Genomic DNA, 26,824 nt, shown 5'->3' with positions numbered 1-26,824 from the left:
CTGATCATGTCACATATTACATCATTCATGACATGGTCAGTGACATCACTGATGACATCACTGATGACATCTCAAATGACATCACTGATGACATCACTGATGACATCTCATTTGACATCAATGACCACATCACTGATGATATCATTCATGTGACAATACAATGCATCTCCTCACATTTTAATATAACCTCTGTTTCACCCAGTGTTAAATACAGAGTATAATTTTTGAAACCATTGACACACCAATACTAGTTACTACATACGTACTCACTGATTCCTACGTCTACACACACATTCACTCATTCACCCATACAATCATTCATACATACAATCACTCATCTTTACAACACTATCATATGCACTCATACACCTATACAGACACTCACACTCTGCCACTCATCCATGGAGTTACTCACACACCTAGTCAGTCCTGTAAAGAATCAATCACACTTCCATTTTCTTGTCTATACAGTTAAACATAGAGCACCTTACATTTTCAAACATATAGTAACACATACTTACTTTCTTATACAATCATTGATACAAGTACACATTGATCTGAACAGAGTCACACACCTCCCAGCCAGCCACACACACACTCAGTCTCCCATACAAATACTTGGACAATCAATCAATAACCCATATAGTTAATCATATAGCTACTGATCAACACATGCAGTAGTTTACAGAACAACAGACATAATGATGCACAAATTAAGACAGTTTAGTCACTAACCCATGCACTCAGTGAGACACATTTAATCACTCACTCATACATTCAGTCATGCACCTACTAAATCCTTCGTCCAGACAGTTATACATCTACTCATTCTTCAATATCTAAAACATATTTAAACTTTACAGAAACACACAGTCACTGGATGATGTCATCAGTGATGTCATCAGTGATGTCATTTGAGATGTCATCAGTGATGTCATCAGTGATGTCACTGACCATGTCATGAATGATGTAATATGTGACATGATCAGCAGTGGATTGCGGGTGCGCGATATATAGTTAGTGCAACTAACTATATATGGAATTTCAATGGTTTTGTGTGAGTAAAATAAGGTTTTTCAAATGCTAATTCCTAACTATATATGGTATATAACCTATGGTTTTTTCAGTGAATTTTCAAGGTTTTGTAAGTGCTAATTCCTAACTATATATGGTCTATAACCTATGGTTTTTTCAGTGAATATATATATATATATACATCCACAAACATGGGGGGGAGCAGCATGTTAGCTGCTCCCCATACAGAAAAGCAATGCCGGCTCCCGCAGGATGCGGGGAGCCCGCAGGGATTGTGGGGGGATTGGGGACCCCCAACAGCCTCCAATGAGGAAGGCCAGGCCCCAGGGGATGGGGTCCCCGGGGCCAGAAGTGGCCCGGGAGGGGGGGCCACGCAGCCCCCTCCCCCAAAAAATGAAAAAAGAATGAAAAAATAGGCAGGCCCCGGGGGATGGGGTCCCCGGGGCCTTAAGGGGGGGTATAGGAGAGGGGCTTTGCAGCCCCCTCCACAAAAAATAAAAAAAATGTTGGCCATGCCCCAGGGGATGGGGTCCCTAAGGCCGAAATAGGCCATGGGAGGGGGGCCACGCGGCCCCCTTCTGATTAAAAAAAATAAAAATTAAAAAATTGGGGGCAGGCCCTGGGCGATGGGGTCCCCAGGGCCCAAAAAAAAGAAAACTTTTTTTTTTTAACTTTGGGATCGGGAGGAGGCCACGCCCCCTCCCTGCACCTCTCTGGAAACGCACCCACTGGCATGTTTGCAGAGGGGGAAGTAATTCCCCTCTCATACTGGGGGTCCCACGGGGCCAACTAGCCCACCAGGAGCCTCCAGTATGGGCCAGGCGGCTCCCTTGCAGAGACGTGTAAAGAGGCCATGCCCCTTTTTACACCTCTCTGCAATGGAGCCCCCTGGCGCATACTGGAGGTTGCTGGTGGGCTAGTTGGCCCCCAGGGACCCCCAGTATGTGAGGGGAATTAGTTCCCCCTCTGAAAAAGCGCCAGGGGGCTGCGTTGCAGAGAGGTGTAAAAAGGGGTGTCGCCACTTTACACCTCTCTGCAACGCAGCCCCCTGGCACACACTGGAGGTTCCTGGTGAGTTAGTTGGCCCCCAGGGACCCCCAGTATGCGAGGGGAATTACTTCCCCCTCTGCAAATGCGCCAGGGAGCTGCATTGCAGAGAGGTGTAAAAAGGGGTGTGGCCTCATTACACCTCCTTGTGGGACCCCCTGAGCAGGCCTAGGGGGTCAGTAACCTCAAGTATGCGCCAGGGGGCTGCCTTGCAGAGATGTGTAAAGAGGCCATGCCCCTTTTCACAACACTCTGCAACGCAGCTCCGTGGTGCTTACTGAAGGTACCTGGTGGGCTACTTGGGCCCCAGGGACCCCCAGTATTCAAGGGGAATTACTTCCCCCTCTACAAACGTGCCAGGGGCGCATTTGCAGAGTGGTGCAGGGAGGGGGCGGGGCTTGAGGTGAGGATTTGACCACTCTGAAAACGCACCCCCTGGCGCGTTTGCACACGGGGAACTAATTCTCCTTGAATACCGGGGGTCCCCGGCGGCCAACTGGCCTACCAGAAACCTCCAGTATGCGCCAGGGGGCTGCGTTGCGGAGAGGTGAAAATAGGGGCATGGCCTCTTTACACGTCTCTGCAGGAGGTTACTGACCCCCTAGGCCTGCTCAGGGGGTCCCACAAGGACCCCCAAGGCCCCCCAAAACATTTTTTTAAAGAAAAATCCCTGGATACGCGTAGTGTATGCGTACCCTGCCAATACAAAAAAAAACATTAAGGCACTACTAAACGCACCCCCTGGAGCGTTTGCAGAGGGGGAAATAATTCCCCTTGAATATTGGGGGTCCCTGGGGGCCAAGTAGCCCACCAGGAACCTCCAGTATGCGCCATGGGGCTGCGTTGCAGAGAGGTGTAAAAAGAGGCATGGTCTCTTTACACGTCTCTGCAAGGCAGCCCCCTGGTACATACTCTAGGTTCCTGGAGGGCTACTTGGCCCCCAGGGACCCCCAGTATTCAAGAGGAATTATTTCCCCCTCTGCAAATGCACCAGGGGGTGCGTTTGCAGAGTGGTGCCTAAATGTTTTTCTTGGGGATCAGCAGGGTACGCGTACCCTACGCGTATCCTGGGATTAAATTTTTTTTTTTTAAAAGTTGGGGGACCCCCTGAGCAGGCCTAGGGGGTCAGGAACCTCCAGTATGCACCAGGGGGGCTGCCTTGCAGAGAGGTGTAAAAAGGGGCGTGGCCTCTTTACACCTCTCTGCAACGCAGCCCCCTGGCACACAATGGAGGTTCCTGGTGGGCTAGTTGCCCCCCAGGGATCCCCAGTATGCGAGGGGAATTAGTTCCCCCTCTGAAAAAGCACCAGGGGGCTGCGTTGCAGTGAGGTGTAAAAAGGGGCGTGGCCTCTCTACACCTCTCTGCAACGCAGCCCCCTGGCACACACTGGAGGTTCCTGGTGAGTTAGTTGGCCCCCAGGGACCCCCAGTATGCGAGGCGAATTAGTTCCCCCTCTGCAAACGCGCCAGGGGGCTGCGTTGCAGAGAGGTGTAAAAAGGGCCGTGGCCTCTCTACACGTCTCTGCAAGGCAGACCCCTGCCACATACTGGAGGTTCCTGGTGGCCTACTTTGCCCCCAGGGACCCCCAGTATTCAAGGGGAATTATTTCCCTCTCTGCAAAAGCGCCATCTTTTAGCCCACTACTGATCCTGAAAAGTAATTGTAACCATACTTACAGTAACTTGAATTGCCTTCCATAGGCTAACATTGACTGGTTTCACTTGGAAATTTTTCTAAGTGTGGAATTTTGGATCTAAATTCCTCTAAAATCAGCCGAACTACCAATTCCGATTTACTTACCTGTTATCTGGAGAGACCTCAGTGCTGTATCTTTCAGGCCATTATTGCTTACGTTACGCGCTGCGCGCCCCGGATGACTTCCGGATGCGCTAACGCGGCGCGTCATATGACGCATTACGCGACAACGCAGGTCCAGAATATAGTCAAAATGTCTCCACCAACCAGCGGTCGGAACACAACCCCTTTCAGCAGGCTAAATAGTTCTGTTAAATGACAACAGAAGGGACAGGCAACAAGAACCATCAGTCAAAGAGGGGAGGACTAGTTCTTCTCTACCGGGTTACATTGGGGCGCTACCGGAACTGATCGAATTGGTAGTCTACAGTGTTTCTGGATGTTTCAGACCGAAGCTGGGGTTAGCATGTGAGCAGCACCATTTCGTAGCTCCGTTGTGGCCATTCCGCAACCAATCATGGCAGCCGCTCTTTATCGTTATTTTGGGCGGGGTGGGTGGCGGAGCCGAGCTGTTTTGCAGCCATCATTGTGTGGAGTTCAGTTCATCTCACTAGTTTTGTATTTGTCATGAGGGGTTGTTCCTAATGTTTCTATTTTAGCGAGGTCAAAAAGAGATCCCATTAGTGGCCTACTGATTTTGCTCGATTCTTTTTCTTTTTTTTTACACGATTTTTCGTTATCTGCAAAGACTAAACAGAGTATTGCGACTCTGTGTTTGTTTGTAAATAGAGAATGAACCAAAGAGAACTAATTCTAAAACAGTAAATACTTGGATAACAATCAATCAAATGGAGAGAGAAGCAGGCACGACGGATTACAACGGGGGCAAAGGCCTGCGTTAACTACCTTTCACTATCTGCAAAGAGAGAGTACTCCTAATAGAAATGAGGGGGGGGGGCACCATTCAAAGCAGATCAGTGTGCATAAACACGAAAATGTTTTCACTTATCACGTACTTGACATTCGACAGCTTATGATATTTGGTATTAAAAAACCATTGAAATTCACTGAAAAAAACATAGGTTATAGACCATATATAGTTAGGAATTAGCATTTACAAAACCTTGAAAATTCACTGAAAAAACCATAGGTTATAGACCATATATAGTTAGGAATTAGCATTTGAAAAACCTTATTTTACTCACACAAAACCATTGAAATTCCATATATAGTTAGTTGCACTAACTATATATCGCGCACCCGCAATCCACTGCTGATCATGTCACATATTACATCATTCATGACATGGTCAGTGACATCACTGATGACATCACTGATGACATCTCAAATGACATCACTGATGACATCACTGATGACATCTCATTTGACATCAATGACCACATCACTGATGATATCATTCATGTGACAATACAATGCATCTCCTCACATTTTAATATAACCTCTGTTTCACCCAGTGTTAAATACAGAGTATAATTTTTGAAACAATTGACACACCAATACTAGTTACTACATACGTACTCACTGATTCCTACGTCTACACACACATTCACTCATTCACCCATACAATCATTCATACATACAATCACTCATCTTTACAACACTATCATATGCACTCATACACCTATACAGACACTCACACTCTGCCACTCATCCATGGAGTTACTCACACACCTAGTCAGTCCTGTAAAGAATCAATCACACTTCCATTTTCTTGTCTATACAGTTAAACATAGAGCACCTTACATTTTCAAACATATAGTAACACATACTTACTTTCTTATACAATCATTGATACAAGTACACATTGATCTGAACAGAGTCACACACCTCCCAGCCAGCCACACACACACTCAGTCTCCCATACAAATACTTGGACAATCAATCAATAACCCATATAGTTAATCATATAGCTACTGATCAACACATGCAGTAGTTTACAGAACAACAGACATAATGATGCACAAATTAAGACAGTTTAGTCACTAACCCATGCACTCAGTGAGACACATTTAATCACTCACTCATACATTCAGTCATGCACCTACTAAATCCTTCGTCCAGACAGTTATACATCTACTCATTCTTCAATATCTAAAACATATTTAAACTTTACAGAAACACACAGTCACTGGATGATGTCATCAGTGATGTCATCAGTGATGTCATTTGAGATGTCATCAGTGATGTCATCAGTGATGTCACTGACCATGTCATGAATGATGTAATATGTGACATGATCAGCAGTGGATTGCGGGTGCGCGATATATAGTTAGTGCAACTAACTATATATGGAATTTCAATGGTTTTGTGTGAGTAAAATAAGGTTTTTCAAATGCTAATTCCTAACTATATATGGTATATAACCTATGGTTTTTTCAGTGAATTTTCAAGGTTTTGTAAATGCTAATTCCTAACTATATATGGTCTATAACCTATGGTTTTTTCAGTGAATATATATATATATATATACATCCACAAACATGGGGGGGAGCAGCATGTTAGCTGCTCCCCATACAGAAAAGCAATGCCGGCTCCCGCAGGATGCGGGGAGCCCGCAGGGATTGTGGGGGGATTGGGGACCCCCAACAGCCTCCAATGAGGAAGGCCAGGCCCCAGGGGATGGGGTCCCCGGGGCCAGAAGTGGCCCGGGAGGGGGGGCCACGCAGCCCCCTCCCCCAAAAAATGAAAAAAGAATGAAAAAATAGGCAGGCCCCGGGGGATGGGGTCCCCGGGGCCTTAAGGGGGGGTATAGGAGAGGGGCTTTGCAGCCCCCTCCACAAAAAATAAAAAAAATGTTGGCCATGCCCCAGGGGATGGGGTCCCTAAGGCCGAAATAGGCCATGGGAGGGGGGCCACGCGGCCCCCTTCTGATTAAAAAAAATAAAAATTAAAAAATTGGGGGCAGGCCCTGGGCGATGGGGTCCCCAGGGCCCAAAAAAAAGAAAACTTTTTTTTTTTAACTTTGGGATCGGGAGGAGGCCACGCCCCCTCCCTGCACCTCTCTGGAAACGCACCCACTGGCATGTTTGCAGAGGGGGAAGTAATTCCCCTCTCATACTGGGGGTCCCACGGGGCCAACTAGCCCACCAGGAGCCTCCAGTATGGGCCAGGCGGCTCCCTTGCAGAGACGTGTAAAGAGGCCATGCCCCTTTTTACACCTCTCTGCAATGGAGCCCCCTGGCGCATACTGGAGGTTGCTGGTGGGCTAGTTGGCCCCCAGGGACCCCCAGTATGTGAGGGGAATTAGTTCCCCCTCTGAAAAAGCGCCAGGGGGCTGCGTTGCAGAGAGGTGTAAAAAGGGGTGTCGCCACTTTACACCTCTCTGCAACGCAGCCCCCTGGCACACACTGGAGGTTCCTGGTGAGTTAGTTGGCCCCCAGGGACCCCCAGTATGCGAGGGGAATTACTTCCCCCTCTGCAAATGCGCCAGGGAGCTGCATTGCAGAGAGGTGTAAAAAGGGGTGTGGCCTCATTACACCTCCTTGTGGGACCCCCTGAGCAGGCCTAGGGGGTCAGTAACCTCAAGTATGCGCCAGGGGGCTGCCTTGCAGAGATGTGTAAAGAGGCCATGCCCCTTTTCACAACACTCTGCAACGCAGCTCCGTGGTGCTTACTGAAGGTACCTGGTGGGCTACTTGGGCCCCAGGGACCCCCAGTATTCAAGGGGAATTACTTCCCCCTCTACAAACGTGCCAGGGGCGCATTTGCAGAGTGGTGCAGGGAGGGGGCGGGGCTTGAGGTGAGGATTTGACCACTCTGAAAACGCACCCCCTGGCGCGTTTGCACACGGGGAACTAATTCTCCTTGAATACCGGGGGTCCCCGGCGGCCAACTGGCCTACCAGAAACCTCCAGTATGCGCCAGGGGGCTGCGTTGCGGAGAGGTGAAAATAGGGGCGTGGCCTCTTTACACGTCTCTGCAGGAGGTTACTGACCCCCTAGGCCTGCTCAGGGGGTCCCACAAGGACCCCCAAGGCCCCCCAAAACATTTTTTTAAAGAAAAATCCCTGGATACGCGTAGTGTATGCGTACCCTGCCAATACAAAAAAAAACATTAAGGCACTACTAAACGCACCCCCTGGAGCGTTTGCAGAGGGGGAAATAATTCCCCTTGAATATTGGGGGTCCCTGGGGGCCAAGTAGCCCACCAGGAACCTCCAGTATGCGCCATGGGGCTGCGTTGCAGAGAGGTGTAAAAAGAGGCATGGTCTCTTTACACGTCTCTGCAAGGCAGCCCCCTGGTACATACTCTAGGTTCCTGGAGGGCTACTTGGCCCCCAGGGACCCCCAGTATTCAAGAGGAATTATTTCCCCCTCTGCAAATGCACCAGGGGGTGCGTTTGCAGAGTGGTGCCTAAATGTTTTTCTTGGGGATCAGCAGGGTACGCGTACCCTACGCGTATCCTGGGATTTAAATTTTTTTTTTAAAAAGTTGGGGGACCCCCTGAGCAGGCCTAGGGGGTCAGGAACCTCCAGTATGCACCAGGGGGGCTGCCTTGCAGAGAGGTGTAAAAAGGGGCGTGGCCTCTTTACACCTCTCTGCAACGCAGCCCCCTGGCACACAATGGAGGTTCCTGGTGGGCTAGTTGCCCCCCAGGGATCCCCAGTATGCGAGGGGAATTAGTTCCCCCTCTGAAAAAGCACCAGGGGGCTGCGTTGCAGTGAGGTGTAAAAAGGGGCGTGGCCTCTCTACACCTCTCTGCAACGCAGCCCCCTGGCACACACTGGAGGTTCCTGGTGAGTTAGTTGGCCCCCAGGGACCCCCAGTATGCGAGGCGAATTAGTTCCCCCTCTGCAAACGCGCCAGGGGGCTGCGTTGCAGAGAGGTGTAAAAAGGGCCGTGGCCTCTCTACACGTCTCTGCAAGGCAGACCCCTGCCACATACTGGAGGTTCCTGGTGGCCTACTTTGCCCCCAGGGACCCCCAGTATTCAAGGGGAATTATTTCCCTCTCTGCAAAAGCGCCATCTTTTAGCCCACTACTGATCCTGAAAAGTAATTGTAACCATACTTACAGTAACTTGAATTGCCTTCCATAGGCTAACATTGACTGGTTTCACTTGGAAATTTTTCTAAGTGTGGAATTTTGGATCTAAATTCCTCTAAAATCAGCCGAACTACCAATTCCGATTTACTTACCTGTTATCTGGAGAGACCTCAGTGCTGTATCTTTCAGGCCATTATTGATCCTGAAAAGTAATTCTAATTGTAGTTACAGTAACTTGAATTTCCTTTCTTAGGCTAACATTGACATGTTTTCCTTGGAAATTCTTCAAAGTGTGGAGTTTTGGAACGTTTAAATATTCCTCAAAAATCAGCCGAACTACGAATTCTAAGTAACTTGAATTTCCTTTCGTAGGATATCATTGCCTGCTATATAAAATATATATAAATTAAAAAAATATAAAAAAATAAAAATATTACAATTTCAATATTTTTAAGGACATGTATTTTTCAATTTATATAACAAATATGTAATGTAATTTAAAAAATAAAATATCTAAAAATAAATAATTTAAAATAATGTAGTAAATCATTACGTTATAGTTAAAAATTAGCATATAAAAAACCTTAGATATTCACTGAAAAAAACCATAGGTTTCACACACGTTGTAGTTAAAAATTAGCATTTAAAAAACCTTTGGAATGCACTGAAAAAACCATAGGTTTCACACATGTTATAGTTAGCTGGACATTTCACTCATACAAAACCATTGAAATTCCCCAGTTCTAGTTAACTATAACTCGCGCACCCGCAATGCACTGTTGATGACGTCACATATTACATCACTCATGAAATGGTCAGTGACATCTCTCATGACATCACTGATGATATCTCAAATGACATCACTGATGACATCATCCTTGTGAAAGAGTGGCAGACCTCCTCTCAGCTTAATGTAACCTTTGATACACACATTCGAAAATAGAAACTAAAATTTTCAAAAAAATGGAGATACCAATACCAGTTACAACAACCTATTCAGTAATTCCACCATCTACATACACATCCACTCATTCACCAACAGTTCTATATAGTCACTTATACATGTACTAACTCATCATATATACTCATACATCTATGCATCCTGTAACACACCAATACTCATCCATACAGGTACTCACACAAGCAAATAAACTGTCAAAACATCCATTTACTTGCATATACAGCTAAACACACACCACTACACTTACTTCTACAGAAACATACACACACTTACTCTCTTAAACATTCACTTATAGAAACACATACTTATTTATACAGGAACTCTTCCAATCTGTCACTCTCACATATACTCACTTATATACATCAATACTCACATATACTAGTTTAAAGCATATGTACTTACTCATAAATACACTATTGAGACAGTCATTCACTCACTGAAACACCCATACACACACTCATCCACTCCTACAGTCCTACACACATACTGTCTTCAAAACACATACAAACAGTGAGTCACTCATTCATGCATCGATGCGCTGCGTAATACTCCCCACCGAACCATACAGATACTCATACTGATACTCAAAAAATCAACTAATAACCCATATAGACACACATTTAGCTACTCACTAACCCATGCAGTCACTTATAGACAAAGTGAGACAGTGATACAAATATTTACATATTTAAACATAACTCACTAATACATGTATTCATGAAGATACACTTAATAAGTGAGTTACGCAAAATTTTTACAAAAAAAACCCATCCATTTAGATACTTATTTACCCATGTATTCTTCCATCGACCTTTAGATATACATATATAAAAAATATGTATTTTCAGAAAGACACACATTCACTGGATGATGTCATCAGTGATGTCATTTGAGATGTCATCAGTGATGTCATGAGTGATGTCACTGACCATGTCTTTTTTTTTTTTGGTCCTCATTTACCACCATGGTTTCAAGTGTAGACACTGACGGAGACACAACACACTGTCACAGTATATATACTGATGGGGCGTACATCTAGCCCCGCCCAATCGCACAGCTAAATTGCGCCACCTTGGCGATAAAGTAATCCTCCATAATAGTCCAAGTAATCCTTAAATTTCCAACTCTTTTGGTCATAACACTTTCTCAACTTTTTGTCAACTGTTTTATCCGAATCCACACGTGTAGTGTAAATGCCATTTCTCAAACTTCTAATGTTCCAGCTGTGTCCATCCGGACCTCTTGAAAGAAAACGAATAGTGCAAAATTCGTAAAAGGTAGCGTATATTCAATAAAATACCCAATGCATTTTGGCATTTGGTTTATGACCATACTAGGTTCAACTGCAGACATGAGTTAAGACTATAATCTTGCTGAGCACGATCATTCCTCTAAAAATACGAAGACCTCTAGTTCACTGATCAAGGTATGTTCTGGTAAACTAGAGATACGAAAATATCTTAGGTATAATATATGATTTTGCAGAAACAAAATTATGACACAGTGCTCCTTACCTCTTCATTCTTGTATTGTTACTACCGTTGTTGTACATCAAACGAGGTACTCATATGGCAAACCCTCTTGGTCATGGTGACCTGGATCTCACAAGCTTCAGAAGCAGCAGATCCGGCACGTCAGAGAGCTTAGTATACACAGCAGGATGTTAATGTCTGGTGGTCGATAATGAATTTCTTCAGATTAAAATTTACATTTAAGAGAGTACGAGAGCAACACTTTACCCAACCATATGACAGTTTGAGATGCTAAAGATCAATGTCTTATGTTTCTTAAATGTATTTCATTCACAAGTCAGTTGTGTAAACATTGAGTGTCTCTCCTCACTTTTTCATATACATATATACATTACCTACTGGCCGTCGCCAGTAGGTAGTTATAGTTAGGACTTAGTTTTCATAGGAAAAGCATTTTTTGATTTGTCAATATCTTTGGTGCCGTTTGACGAATCTTCATGAAATTTTCCCCAAAATACGGTTGGACCGCTCAGCTTGTGTGATGAAAGTTTTGGGGTGATTCATCAAGCGTGGGCTGAGAAAAAAGAGGGGATCAAAAGTGAGTTTTCTCCATGTTTCTTTTTATAGGAACTTTATTAAAGGCTACAGCTCGAACTGATGAACGGAATTACACCATAATTGGCAAAAAGGTAGGCCTTGGTTTAGACTGCTCCATTTTTGTTAAATGGTATAAATCCATTCAGTAGTTCCTGTGAAATTTAAAAAAGAACAATATCAATATGTGAGTACTGACGATGGTTCGCAAACCCTCCTGGGCATGAGCTTCACTCTGATTGGCTTCCAACAACCAGGAAGTGTTGGCATCCATCTTGTGACTCTGTAACCAAGTCACAAGAAAAGAGTGGAAAAAGGTTGAAAAACAAGAAGAGGGGGCAGGGTAGAAAAACCCCGACCCCCTAGGCCTGCTTAGGGGATCCTACAAGGACCCCAAGGGCCCAAAAAAGCACTTAAAAGATAAAAATGAATTAAAAAAAAAAAGAAACGTGGACTTGTGCACTCCATTTTCAAAAAGCCCCAGGGTGGGCCAGGTGCCGGGGGCAATCATTGAATAATTTGCAGGGGCCCACGAGGGCCCCAGCAGCCCTGGGGACTGCCACCTCCCAGGGGCTTATTAATTTGAATGCGGTGGGGCCCGTGGCCCCCACTGCCCTGGGGTCCTCCACCTCCCCGGGGCTTTGTTTATAAAGGTGTGGGGGGGCCAAACCTCCCCACGCTGCCCCAGGGACCACCACCTCCGCAGGGCATTAGAATTTAAAAGAGAGGTCTCACTGGCCCCTCATAGCCCTAGGGACCGCCACCTCCCGGGGCTGCAATTATAAATAAGTGTGTGGGGGCTCCGCCCCCCCCCTACACCACCACCTCCCGGGGGCATTGAAAATGTAAATATGGGGATCATTGTGGATCCCTGGCCCCGGGGACCTCCACCTCCTCTAGGCTATACAAATGGATAGAGGTGGGCCACGCGGCCCCCCTCCTTGAGCCCTCATTGGCCATGGGGACCGCCACCCCCTATGGTCTGCTCCTGCAATGTCCCAGGGAACTGACCCCTGGAACATTGCTATTTGCTATGGCAGGGCGGTAGCACAGCCCCCCCCCCGCCATAGCAAACTCTGTTTTGCTTCATTGAATCGAGAGCAGGAAACTGTTTTCACTTCAATGAAGCAAAGCAGGATTGCTTTTCAGCAAGAGGAGCTGCATGTCAGCAGCTCCCCTTGCTCAAAAGCAATGCCGGCTCCCGCAGGAGGCAGGGAGCCGGCTTGACTGTGGGGGCATCCTCCGCGTTAATAAATAAAAAAAGGAACGGGCCCCAGGGGATGTGGTCCCCGGGCACGAGAAATGGCCCAGGGGAATAAACCAGGCCAGGTCCCGGGGGATGGGGTCCCCAAGGACAATAAGGGCCCAGGAAGGGGGGCAACACGGCGCCATTTTCCATTTCTTTTTTTAAAAAATAAATAAAAAGAAATGCTCAGGCCCCGGGGGATGGGGTACCTTCAATCTGAGGGTCCCTCGGTGCCAACTAGCCCACAAGGTTCTTCCAATAAGTGCCACAGAGCTGTGTTGCAGAGAGGTGGTCCGAGGCAACACCCTTTTTACACCACTCTGCAAACATGGCTGCTGGTGCACAGCTGGTGGGGCGATGAGGTCCGCTTGTGTACTGAGGACTTTAGAACACAAGTGGAATTCAACCTCCGAGCAGCAGTGCGCCAGAAGCCTTGTTTGCAGCATGGTGTAAAAAGAGACATGGCCTTGGAACACCTGGTGGGCTACTTGGCCCCCTGGGACCCTCAAGATTCAAGGGGACTTAATCCCGCAACTTACAATGCGCCCGGGGGGGCCTTTGCACAGTGGTGCAGGGAGGGGGAGGGGTATGATATAACAAAATAGCAACCCTGCTGTGTGGGACTTACTGGAGGTAATAAAAGGGGTAGTTGACCCCCAAGGTTGACATAGGGGGCTAACTATCCCTCCTGTTACCTCTGCTAAATCCCACACAGTGGGATTGCTAAACGGTATTTGGAGGCCACACTCACCTTTCTCCACCACTCTGCAAATGTGACTGCTCTGTTATAGTTAGAAATTAGCATTTAAAAAACCTTTGAAATTCACTGAAAAAACATAGGTTTCGGGGACATTATAGTTAGCAATTAGGTTTTAAAAAACCTTTGAAATTCACTGAAAAAACATTGGTTTCAGGCATGTTATTGTCAGAAATTAGCATTTAAAAACCTTAGAAATTCACAGAAAAAACATAGGTTTTAGGGACGTTATAGTTAGTTGGACATTTCACTCATTCAAAACCTGAGAAATTCCACCATTATAGTTAGTTCAGCTAACTATAACTCGCACCCCCACAAAGCACTGCTGATGACATCATACATTACATAATTCATGACATGGTCAATGCAGACTATTTCAGGCCCCTAAAGATATAAAATGGCTTGAGCGGCACGTAATTGTCATTTTTATTGTATATTGAATTATTAATTAACTGTTGCTGTTGTAATCTCTTAATTAGCCAGCCTGTACAACCTTGTGGCAGACTGTGAAGCTCTGGTGTTGACAATCAAGTGCGGGCTAAATTTAAGCACTGAATTAATTCACAAAATAGCTTTAACATGTGAATGATGATTGGTTGCTGTAGTTTGGGTGCTTTGCTACACTTATTCAGCACAAACTATTTGTAAATCGTGGCATTATTGTATTTAGCAAATCAAGTGACAAACCGAATTGCCAGAAACAGGAAGTATTATAGTCTTTTAAGCTCACTATTCACAAAAATGTTTAGAATGCTGTTAGGAAAATCTGTACCAAAATGACTAAGGTTGTAAGGTATTAAGCAAATTCTAAATGTAATAATTATTAGATGGTTAAGATGCACGTCTATGAAATCAATGTTGCAAAGTCAAAATGACAAGATTTTATTAGCAATATGTGAAGACTCTACATTTGATTGACTTTTCTTTTTTCCAGGGATTTTTTGTCTCCATCATCTACTGTTACTGCAATGGAGAGGTGAGTCTAATGAATAATTGGGAAGCCATATAGTTTGTATCAAATGGTAAGAATAGAGTCAGTAATCATATTCTATAAACATACATTGTATTTATGGCACAACAGCATCAACACAAAGTAATTTTACTAAAAATGAAAAGATATACTTCTAGTTTTATCGCAGTGCTGCCCAAAGGAAAGTGCTTTTTACATACACCAACTGATTTTAGGTTGGGCAAATGTCTCACCAGACTGCTGATGAGGAGAAGGAGAAGATCTTTCCAGCAAACTGCTCGGCAGAAGACACCCTCATGCAATAGCAATAGTTTTGCTGAATTTATTTTGCTGACACAGAGAATCTCTATTTTCACAACTGGTGGGTGGCCATGCTCTAATAGAAAGCTCTGCATTTTTCATTTTTTGGATTCAAATCCCCCAGTAAAGGCCTGATTATGGCAAAGGTGGTACGATGTACTGGCATAGTCATGGTGGCAGGGCAGGCACTGCTGGACCAACCACCCTATTATGAGTTTGGCGGTTGGACCACCAAAGGACTGCTGCAACCGTCGCAAATCTATGATTCCTCACCTGTGTTGCAGCGTTGTGAGGCTTCAATATGCTTGTCGGGCCTCTGCAGCACCACCAATAATATTATGAGTTTACTGACTGCCTTTCTTTCAATGGCTGTAAGCCTGCCCTTAAAATTACTGCTGTGAGGAAGCAAAGGGGGCACTATAGGGCCCTCTGTTGCCTCAGGGCCATGGCATGCATTCAGAGGGGCAAATGATGTGCCCCCTTTCTGCATGCACCTTCTTTCCTGCACGGCTTGGACTTTGCAGTCCAGGTCTCGCAGGAACTGGCTTTTGTGTTCCCATTGCAGTACCTTTTCAATAGGCACTGCCGTGGGGACACCAAAGGACCAACTGCCAGACCGGACACAACTCCTAATCTGGTGGGCGGCTCACACACCACCAAACGTGTATCCAGGCACTTAGATGTGTAGAAAGCTAGATCCCCCTGCATAAAGGGAACATTGTAGTGTCCTTTTTTTCCTGGATCCATTTTGCTACTCTCAGGAGGAAAAATCTGCTTTAGCAAATCTACCTGAAGAGAAAGCGACTTAGAAGACTTGTGAAAAGATCAGAGTTTGTGAAAAGTAATGAAACCCACTCTGAAACTGACCAAATATACTCTCAAGAAGAAGACTGAGAGAGTGCAATTCCTACAATGTATAGTGGGGGATTCAGGTGGCAGACCTAGCCACAACAAAATCGGCGAGGTAGGCATGCACCAAAAAGTGGAAGGACCTGTTGTGATAAACTTCTTGGAGGAATGGTTGACACGGAACGTTACATCTTAGGATCTTTTGGAATTCTGCATGGGTGTCTGGGTCACAGAGTACCGGTAAATCCGCCACAACTACGCTCCCATTCAAAACCATTGGTAGCACAAATATTGAACTATCATGTTAAATAATCCCAACATTTCCATATTTGGGGATACACTTTGATGACCGTGGATCGTGGGGAGCACAAATTATACAAAACAGTAATACCTTGACCAGAGCAACGGGGGCTACCCTAAATTTTGCAAAGAAACTAGGAACCAAACCTTTACCCACCCTGTTGAAAATTTATAAAGACAAGTGTATCCCCATGGCGTCCTATGGTTGTGATATTTGGGGCTATAAGGAAGGTAAAGAGATTCAAAGAGCCGAAGATACGTTTTTACGTAAACTATTGGCGGTACCGTCCACTACCCCAGCATTTATTTTACATGAAGAGGTTGGGGTGGGATATTTCGAGGATGAGATAGTGATAGCCCCTTTGCTACGTCGGCTCAGAGTCTGGGCTAGCCGCAGCACAAAATTAAATCAATTGGTAATCACGGATTGTATAGCTTTGAATAGAGCCTTGGATATCCCATGGTTGAAGTATATAATGTACCTGACTAAATGGCTAGGGTGCCCTGATTTATATAACAGGCAGAAACCGATGAGCAAATCTAAAATTAGAGCCAATAAATCACAGTTTTTCGAGAAGCAACAGGGCCTTGGGGAGGAAAAGGAGCTAATTAAACCAATGGTTAGAAGATATATTACATTACCTTTGTATAATCAAGTTCAACCATATTTACTTATTGTAAATAACGTTTTTCATCGTTTTTTGTTAACAAGATTTCGATTGCATTTGATCCCTTGTTTTTCAGCTGTTCTACAAGGTTTTGCGAAACAAGGTACTCGCATACCTTGTCCTTGTGACGGTTCTTCAGAACAAGATACCTTGCATTTTATATTTTTCTGTGATTTTTATGTCCAGCTGAGCAAAAGATTAATACTTCCCCTTCTCAAAGACTGTCATTTTTTACAAGTTAGGCCCGCTTTGCTATGCCTCCAAATGGTATCTTTGCTGATGGTTTGTCTTGGGGTTGCATGTTTTTTATCAGGAGCCATCAGATGTAGAAAAAAGCTGTTATTTTAACTATTAGGATCAAATCATCCTTTTTTTATGTAAACATGATTTTATGAATGTTTACTGTTATTGAAACTGTAAATTTAGCATGTTGCACTTTATACTACAGCATTTTGCACGTCACTGGATACACCCTGTTCTATTTTGTGATTTTAAATTGCAGTGCTTACTATACTGTGAGTACTACAATCAACTACTTAAATATTAATATTTGTCCAATTGTCTATGATAATGTGAATGTAAAATGTTGTACTCCATCAGTTAGTATCCGATATTTTATATGTTATCATCTGCCCTAGCCAGGAATTTTAACTTGTCCTCTTATTAAATATATTAATATGAATTTGACACTATGCACTTTATATGAAACCCTCTGCTCTATCCAATGATTTTAACTTTATTTTGTGGTTTGCAACTCCTTAAATTTGAATTGTCATTTGTAAAGTAATGTCTTTTTTTTCGATGAAGCGTTTCCTCCTATATGTTCATGTTGGACCTGTCAGCCTTAGGGTGGTCTTCCCCTACCCCTTTGCCCTTTAGCCTCCCATTTTTACCTTACCTTTTGTTGGACTTAGGACTCTGGGCGCCTCACCACTGCTAAACAGTGCTGAGGTGCAGGTGCTCCCCCCCTAAAACCTTGTGAGGCTGGCACATCTGCCACAAGCCACTGCTACCACAGTAAGGCTTAATCCTCCATAGGCTAACATTGGGAACCTCCCCTTATGGGATAACTTCTGACAGGGACCTAATAAGTCTGTCATGTTTGGTCTTGTTGGACTTGGGGCAGGGAACCCTTTCCAATGATATATAGCGTTTGGGCACTACTACGCTAGGGATCCCACTATTGTAAAGGGGAAATTATCCTGCCTACACTTAGATTAGGCTCTGCAGACTCCCCCCTCCCCTCTGCATACTGATAGCCTGCCCGGGTTGGGAGGTGGGAGTGGTGATTCACACCTTCTTCCCGGGGATGAGCTGTGATGGACTGCCCACTGTAGCCCTAACGGCCTGTCTCTCGTCACTGTGACAGCTAGGTCACGGAAGGCAGGAAACATACCCGAACTCCCTGGATTATTCCAGAAGCCCCTGCCCCCAGACCCTTCCAGAGACTTCTACCACTATCTAGCCCCTGGACTGAAAGATATCTAAGGGAGGGTCCTGGCCTCACTTCTTTGTTACACTGCTGGACCTGGAAGAATCCCTGCTGGAGTGAGGACTGCTGAACAGGAGGATTGCCATTGGGAAGGAGGCTGACTGCTCCAAGGAACTGCTGCCCTACAACCTGCTGAGCTGCCCTACTGACTGCTGATCCTGCCTTGCGAGGGAGAGCTGCAAATAACATCTCCAGAGTGTCTCCAAACCTACATAAGGACTAACCCCTTGAGACTACAATACTTACAAAACTGCCTCTGCAGCGCTTTGGGGACACCAGCACTCTTCAAACTTCCCCTGCGCTGTTAAGATGCCTCTGTGCGCTAGACACATGTGACCGGGCACAGCGGGCACTTTGTCAGGGATAGCCAAAGCCACAAAGACTGATCTGTCCTTGCAACGCTGAGCGAGGCGCCTGCCCATTGCTGGGGACTCTGATTGAACTTTGAGGCACTAGGAGGGAGAGGCTCTGTGCAGGGACCAAAGCGCTGTGGCAAGGGAGCACTGTATGGGCATGTGATCACCGCCGCAGCCTGTGGCGGGAATGCGTTGAGAAGCGCTGTGTGACTGAAGCACTGGGAGGTAAAGCACTGTTTTGGCTAGAGGACCCCCACTGCTGCTGGTACCAGTGAGCCACGGTTTATATTGCCCTCTATTGACATCAGCGCTGGTCCGTGGCGAGAGCGCCTTCAACTTGCCCCCAACTTCACCGCCGTGTGAGAGTGCATCAATATTGCCGTTAAAAGCACCACCAGCGACCCGGGAGCCTCGGGAGGCCGTTGCCTGCCTAATCGACGTCACCTCCGTGCCGCGCTGTGGTTGGTCCTGAGTTCACTATAGAAGGAAGAACTAGAGTGCCCAATACTTTTGTGCCACTGAAATTAGTCCCGGGCCCCTGTACCGCAGTGCCTCCCTCCGTGGTTGCACAGTCTCTTACGTTGCAATTACCGTTTTCCCCGCCAGGCCAGTGATGAGCAGATAGTTCTTCCTTCTATAGCGGCCGGTCAGACAGACTGTTCTTCCTGTTGGGGGCATGTTACAAAGTACCTCAGGCAGTGTGATCGGCACTCCCACACTATCGTTTTTCCCCTAGCGCCAGCTACTGTCAACCGTTCCCACTGGTTCCCTGGTTCCTGCTGCTTGGGGACTGCAATTAAGATACTGCGGGCTGGAGGCAGGGAGAGTCCCTGCGCAGGTTTTTCTGTGTTACAGACCTGAGACTGAACTCCCAAAAAATCTGTACCATGTCCCAACCGACTCGTTGCCCCTGCAAGACTGGCTTCACTAGAGACAGGCAACAGATAGAGCCCTTTAACCCTTTAACCGTGGCGGAAATTCCGCCGCTGTGCGAGTGATTTATGGCGTGGGCGCGCTGCGGAAGGCCCCGGGCCATCCTCCGCACATGCCCACTTTGACGTCGGACGGCCGATGGCCGTCCGACCCACGTAAGGGGTTAAGAACCCATGATACATTTGTGGATCTTCCTGTTATTGATCCTGCCTGGAAACTGGGGTGATCTTATTATTGATTTTGCCTGGAAGCCGGATTTATTTGATGATTGACCTTGCCTGATACTACTGAAGGTATATGGTGAATCCTTACCAGTTGTTGGGGTCTTGCAAAATTTTTAGATAAAGATTCTTAAATTTTTATATTAAACCGGTGTAGTGTCTTTTCCTTTTGAGTGTTTTTACTGCATCATCGTTGTTGTGTGTTGCACAAATACTTTACACATTGCCTCTGAAGTTACGCCTTTGCTGCTCTGTGCCAAGCTACCAGGTCGGAAGCAGTGGTCCCTACTTGGATTAGGGTGCATACCCCTGCCAACTAGAGACCCCGGTTCTAACAGTTCACTTTTATGCCATTGATTTGTCGAATAAAGTATCTTTGACTTGACTTGACTTGATAAATATCTCATTCTATGGATTGCATGCGCTGAAGAACAATTTAGTGTAAAAAACTGAAAAGTCTCAAGCTTTCCTGATTACACTATGGCAGTGCACAATCAAGACTGCTTTTTCTTACAATCAATTAAATACAGGTTAAAAGAGATGGGGCTACACTGTCATATTATGTTAGCTATTTATAAAGCACAGCAGCTACCCGAGCATCCTGGCTCTAATAATAGCCAAATATCATACTTAACCATCCTTGACAATCTTTACAGGTGTAGAGGTAAGTCTTCTGATATGATCTAGTTTCCAGTGAGATTGAAGATAGTCAGTTGTGATAAATTCTTCTTCTTGACTTTGATAAAGCTTAGGATCGGCATTAGGATTTTATGTAGCTTATGCAGGCATGCTTGCTGACAGGCATCTATTTAGCAGTAGCTTATATCATGACAATTCCAGCTTTGACCATACAAGCACTGATAGTATCACTACTTAAGTCTGGACATCCAAAACTACACAGGGCATACTGAAGGTGATGTCAATCCTGAATACAGGTTACAACATTTTGATGAAGGTTGTTGGTAATCATTGTTTGCATTGCTCACCTGGCTAATCCATTCAGACAAGAGCAGTCCTAAAGCGTAGGACCAATCCAAACATCAGAAGATTGTTCAGTGTGCTTGCGGATACATCCACCCCGCTGTGTGCCCTGTGGTGCTGAAGGTAGATCTTGAAACAACTTTTATATCATAAATTAATATTACATATTCAAAGTGTTAAGCTTAATGGGAATGAAACCAGCATTGTTAAACTGAATATCTTTCCTGTATGCTCAATCAACCACAAAAGTCTCAAATGAATAGGTAGTATCCCGACCATGCAACAAAGGCAGAGAAACATGACTGTCCCCTTTAAATACTAATATTGTCTGAGTAACAGAGCCGTTGCCACCAACATAAGAAAGGAAAACTTAGCAAAGGGGATGATTTTTGAAGGCCAATATCATTTCTTTTCACTATAAACCAATGATTTCTTTCTTTGCCCAAAGAATTTGATTGCTTTGAAATTAAAGTAATAGCAGGCATCGAGGGAAGAGTGATTTATAACATGAAGAACTTAGCATTTTGTAGAACCGTGCCATTGTTATTCACGGGGCAGATGTAATTGACCAAAATGCTTGTGCTCCTGAGTCTACTTTAATTCATTGATAATCTACTAGTCTGGCTGCGACCCATCCTACTTCATTTATCATCCTACAATTAATATAGACGACTTTCCAACAAAATAATATGGAGAAAAAAATAGTGCCAAAATTATCATGATGTCAAGAATACTGAGAGGATAATAGAAAGTAATAATATCTTTGTTAGGGGATTTTACATCTTTTTCTAATAGCTGATCATAATACCATTTTTTAATTACTGAGTTTTATTACTGCTTGTGTTAAAAGTTGGTGTTATTTTAATGTTCAGTATTTTCACTTATTTCCTGGTATTAGTTTTCACTTGTTAATGCATGTTATGATTTTTTATTTTATATCAATTACCTTTTATTTTTCTGGCAGTCGGTTATATAGAGAAATTGAGATAGAAGTATATGAAATATTTAGATTTAGACGATTATCTTTTTTGATACATTTTAATGTGTTAATTTAAGGGTTAATTATGATTTTTGTTATTAAGTAGATACTTTTAATAATATGATTCTAAATATTTTCTGTACAAGTTGGTTAACTGGATGATTGTGTTAAATATTTGATTATTTGTAATAATTTGTATGTTAGTCAATTATATTATCTTTGAGTTATTTGCTTAATCAATATAGTTTTGTTGCATTTTTAATAATGTGCTGGTTAATTTCTGTCATTAATCCAATGTATTGTGCTTGTTGAAATTTTTGGATAATAGGATTGAAAGTACTCATATATATTTTCTCAATGTATAGATATCATTTTCAAAAATTATAATTTTATTTATTTTACATCAATAACCTTTTATTTTTCTGGCAGTTGGTTATATAGAGGAATTGAGATAGAAGTGTATGAAATATTTAGATTTAGACGATTATCTTTTTTGATACATTTTAATGTGTTAATTTAAGGGTTAATTATGATTTTTGTTATTAAGTAGATACTTTTAATAATATGATTCTAAATATTTTCTGTACAAGTTGGTTAACTGGATGATTGTGTTAAATATTTGATTATTTGTAATAATTTGTATGTTAGTCAATTATATTATATTTGAGTTATTTGCTTAATCAATATAGTTTTGTTGCATTTTTAATAATGTGCTGGTTAATTTCTGTCATTAATCCAATGTATTGTGCTTGTTGAAATTTTTGGATAATAGGATTGAAAGTACTCATATATATTTTCTCAATGTATAGACATCATTTTCAAAAATTATAATTTTATATATATATACATCTATATATATCTATATATATATATATATATATATATTACCTACTGGCGGTCGCCAGTAGGTATATATAGTTAGGATTTTTTCTCTATGGGATTTTTGAAAATTCTATGTCTAATAACTTTGCCGTTTGTGGACGGAATTGGCTGCAATTTTCAGGAAAATGGCACATTTTGTTTCTGAGCAGCCTTTGAAAATTTGGGGGGGGTTCGTCAAGGGGGGGCCGAGAAAAAAGGGGGGTCCCAAAACGCGTTTTTCCCATGTTAATTTCCATAGGGCGGTTGGCCTCACTTTTAGCCCGAACGGCTGAATGGATTTGCACGAAACTTGGCAACATTGTAGGGACTGGTAGCCCGATGTGCCTTTTGTAGGTCTCAATATATGTGCTCCAGTGGATTTTGAGAAATTAACGTTTAAAAAAAGATATATATCTGTAAGCGCGGACCGGGCAGCGGCCTAGGACGCGTACTTTTCGCGCAACGGAGCTTTGTGAAGCGAAGCTGATTGGTTCTCCGGCGTCTGTCAACATTCCAAACAGTCCGTAGTGGCCGCAAACAGTCCGTAGTGGCCGCCATCTTGTCTCTCGGTAGGATCGAGAGACAAGAGGAGGCCAAAGCGAAGGGGCAAATGACCATAAGGGGGAATAGTAGATCCTCGCTGACCCCCTAGGTTTGATGTGGAGGTTTTAAAAGGGCCCCGCGGGGCAAAAAAAAAAAATTATAATAATAATCTTACGGCTGAATGGATTTGCACGAAACTTGGCAAAATTGTAGGGACTGGTAGCCCGATGTGCCTTTGCTAGGTCTCAATATATGTGCTTCAGTGGATTTTGAGAAATTAACGTTCAAAAAAAGATATATATCTGTAACAGCGCACCGCTTCGCGTACTTTTCGCGTTACGGAGCTTTGCGAAGCGAAGCTGATTGGCTCTCCGGTGTCTGTAAACATTCCAAACAGTCCGTAGCGGCCGCCATCTTGTCTCTCGGTAGGATCGAGAGACAAGAGGAGGCCAAAGCGAAGGGGCAAATGACCATAAGGGGGCATAGTAGATCCTCGCTGATCCCCTAGGTTTGATGTGGAGGTTTTAAAAGGGCCCGCGGGGCAAAAAAAATAAATAATAATAATAATCGAACGGCTGAATGGATTTGCACGAAACTTGGTAAAATATTAGGGACTGGTAGCCCGATGTGCCTTTGCTAGGTCTCAATATATGTGCTTCAGTGCATTTTGAGAAATTAACGTTCAAAAACAAGATATATATCTGTAACAGCGCTCCGCTTCGCGGAGATAAAATTATATCTGTATTACCTAGCTGTTGCTAACACCAGTCAGCGACGGCTAGTAGGAGATAGCGACCATCTTGGGCCCCACTTTGCATGTGAGTGATATTTATCACTAATGACATGCAAAGTGGGCATGCCAAGATGTTAGCGACTGGAAACAGTCGCTAACATCGCTATCTCCTATTATCAACTTTTGGAAATATTCGAGATAAGCGCGAATATCTCCAAAAAGTAACAGCTGCCCTGAGCAGTTCTTAGCCATGTTATCCTATGGGAGGTGGATAACATGGCTAAGAGGATTAGCTCGGTAATGCATGAATATCGCTGAGTTTTCAGCGATATTAATGCATTGCGGTCGGTTTTTATCGTATTTGCGATAAACTTTGATAATAGCAAGATTTATCTGCGATAATTTCTGACGGTAAAAAAATCTTTGCAATGCATCGTTAGGGATAAATATCGCTTAACTTTGGTAATATGCCCCAACGTCTGTTAACGTTCGATTCGAAGGAAATCAGGAAGTGTTGAAAAACATTGTCTGCGCCATCTTGTCTTTTTTCAAATGCCACACTTTTGTCGTGCACGGCAGCCATTTTAGATGCCTTCACCAGACCCACTCTGTGCACGCTGTCGATCCTTAGCATGGCTCCCCACCCTCGCAAGCATCTCCCCCAGGCAGTGGTCACCCCCGCTCTCTGTCTTATGCATGGGTAATAAACCTCCCCCCATCTGCGCTGCTCTTTCCTGAGAATCACACCCTGTGCCCGCCCGACACCTCCCTTTCGCCCTATTCACTACTGCACCCTCTGACACTCCTTTTCCTCTGTGTCCGATTGTCCAGGCTGGTCCTAGGGTATCAGCTAGCCCTGCAGATGTAGTTTATGGCCACAGCTGTAAAGATTCACCCCTCTTCAAAGGAGTTATAGTAGATCAAGGCCCACACTCGATGAGATCCGTCACAGCAGAAGCGTTGCTATTATCTGAAAACCATCTTGTATTGTGATTGGGGAGGGGACCGAGCGTGAAGCGGAAGATTCCAGGGATGACTCTTTGTACATCAAAGTTTTTACAATTATGTGTCACATTAAAAATATATAGCACTCCGACAAAGTAGTAAGATTATAAAACTTTAATAATTTATAAATATATACAAGAAAACAAAAATAGTAATAACATATAAACATTTTTAGGGAAAAACAACGAAGTAGCGGTCGGCTGTGCGAATAGTCCCAACGCAGCACAACGTCCAGATTTCCGGCGTGGGGCGGGTCATCAGTAGCAAACTGTTGTGCGAATAGTTCCAAGGCAGCAGAACGCGCTGAAATCTAGATGACACGAAAGTGATGTCTAGTAAGTTGCCACCCAGCAAATAACGGCGTGGGGCGTCGCGGGGGGTGGGTCTTCAGTAGCAAACTGTTGTGCGAATAGTTCCAAGGCAGCAGAACGATGGCACCAAGGTGATGTCCAGTAAGTTGCCGCACTGGTTTTGGTATCCTACAATGCTGCTCCGAATAACGGCGTGGGGCGCCCCGGGGGAGGCGGCGTGAACGGGCCTCTCCAGGTGGAGTGTCATCTGTTGTAGTGGGGCGCCCCTTTACCGTTTCAGTTGCCATTCCGTCCGTTTTTGGTCCACTGTGTCAAAAGCCGCAATTCAGCTGAGTTGCGCCCACTCTTGCGGTGCAGCGATAGGCGGCTGTCACAGGACTCTCAAAATGGCGGCAGGCTCTTTCCTTTTTGGGCCTGGTCCACTGAAATGGCCCTGGGACACCTTGGAAATCGGACGCTTGTCTGCTAGGTCTTGGACCCCATTCTCGAAAGCGTCCCCTCCGCCTTGAGAATTCATCAAAAGTTTTGGGGGCCCCGACTCCTGCAGGCTTCTGGTGGGGAGCGGCTGCCATGATTGCTCGCGGAATGACTACGACGGAGCTACGAGATGGTGGTGCTCTCATGCTGACGCCAGCTTCAGTCTGAAACATCCAGAAACAAGGTGGGGCTTTCATCGTTTGGAAAAAAAAAAAGTTTTCATCCAATGAAAAGTGTTGTTTTTAGGTCATATGATCAAGCCTTCCATCATTAGGAAACCAAAAGTAAAATGAACCAATGAAAAGTTTTATAAACAAGTCACATGACCTGTTATGCGGCATAGGGTATAAAATGCGGAGAAAATACGTTGGCACGTGAGGCGGCGTCAGTAGCGGACCGATGTGCGAATAGGCCGAAGGCAACACAGCGCGCCAAGATCCGGATGGCACCGAGGTGGTGTCCAGCAAGTTGCAGCACTGGTGTGGCCATCCTACAATGTTGAAAGTCGGCGTGGGGCGCCCCGTTGGCCTGTGAGTTTGCGTCAGTAGCGGACCGATGTGCGAATAGGCCGAAGGCAGCACAACGCGCCAAGATCCGGATGGCACCGAGGTGGTGTCTAGTAAGTTGCCGCACTGGTGTGGCCATCCTACAATGCTGAAAGTCGGCGTGGGGCGCCCTGTTGGCCTGTGAGATGGTGTCAGTAGCGGACTGATGTGCGAATGGGGCCAAAGGCAGCGCAACAATATTTTCTGACTGACACCACAAGGCGCTGAGATGCCAAGATCCGGATGGCACCGAGGTGATGTCTAAGTTGCGGACTGATGTGCGAATGGGGCCAAAGGTAGCGTAACAATATTTTCTGTATGGAAGATACCACTAGGCGTTGAGATGCCAAGATTCGGATGGCACCGAGGTGATGTCTAGCAAGTTGCTGCACTGGTGTGGTCATCCTACAATGCTGAAACTCGGCGTGGGTCGCCCCATTAGCCTGTGAGATGGCGTCAGTAGCGGACCGATGTGCGAATAGGCCG

The 26,824-nt window shown here is 44.7% G+C and overlaps 1 protein-coding gene across 1 annotated transcript in view; it reads left to right on the top strand.

The window, feature by feature from the left end:
• Window positions 1-26,824, top strand: part of PTH2R (parathyroid hormone 2 receptor) — a 1,143,807-nt gene that overhangs the window by 1,075,624 nt on the left and 41,359 nt on the right. The window contains exon 12 of the mRNA XM_078683683.1: window positions 14,749-14,790. Within this exon, the coding sequence (XP_078539809.1) occupies window positions 14,749-14,790 (42 nt within the window). The remainder of the gene's footprint in view (window positions 1-14,748; window positions 14,791-26,824) is intronic.

Source organism: Lissotriton helveticus, chromosome 3_1 (assembly GCF_964261635.1).
Source record: "Lissotriton helveticus chromosome 3_1, aLisHel1.1, whole genome shotgun sequence".
NCBI lineage: Eukaryota > Metazoa > Chordata > Amphibia > Caudata > Salamandridae > Lissotriton > Lissotriton helveticus.
The sequence above is the reverse complement of the archived record's forward strand: the minus strand, read 5'-3'. Positions and strand labels throughout refer to the sequence as shown.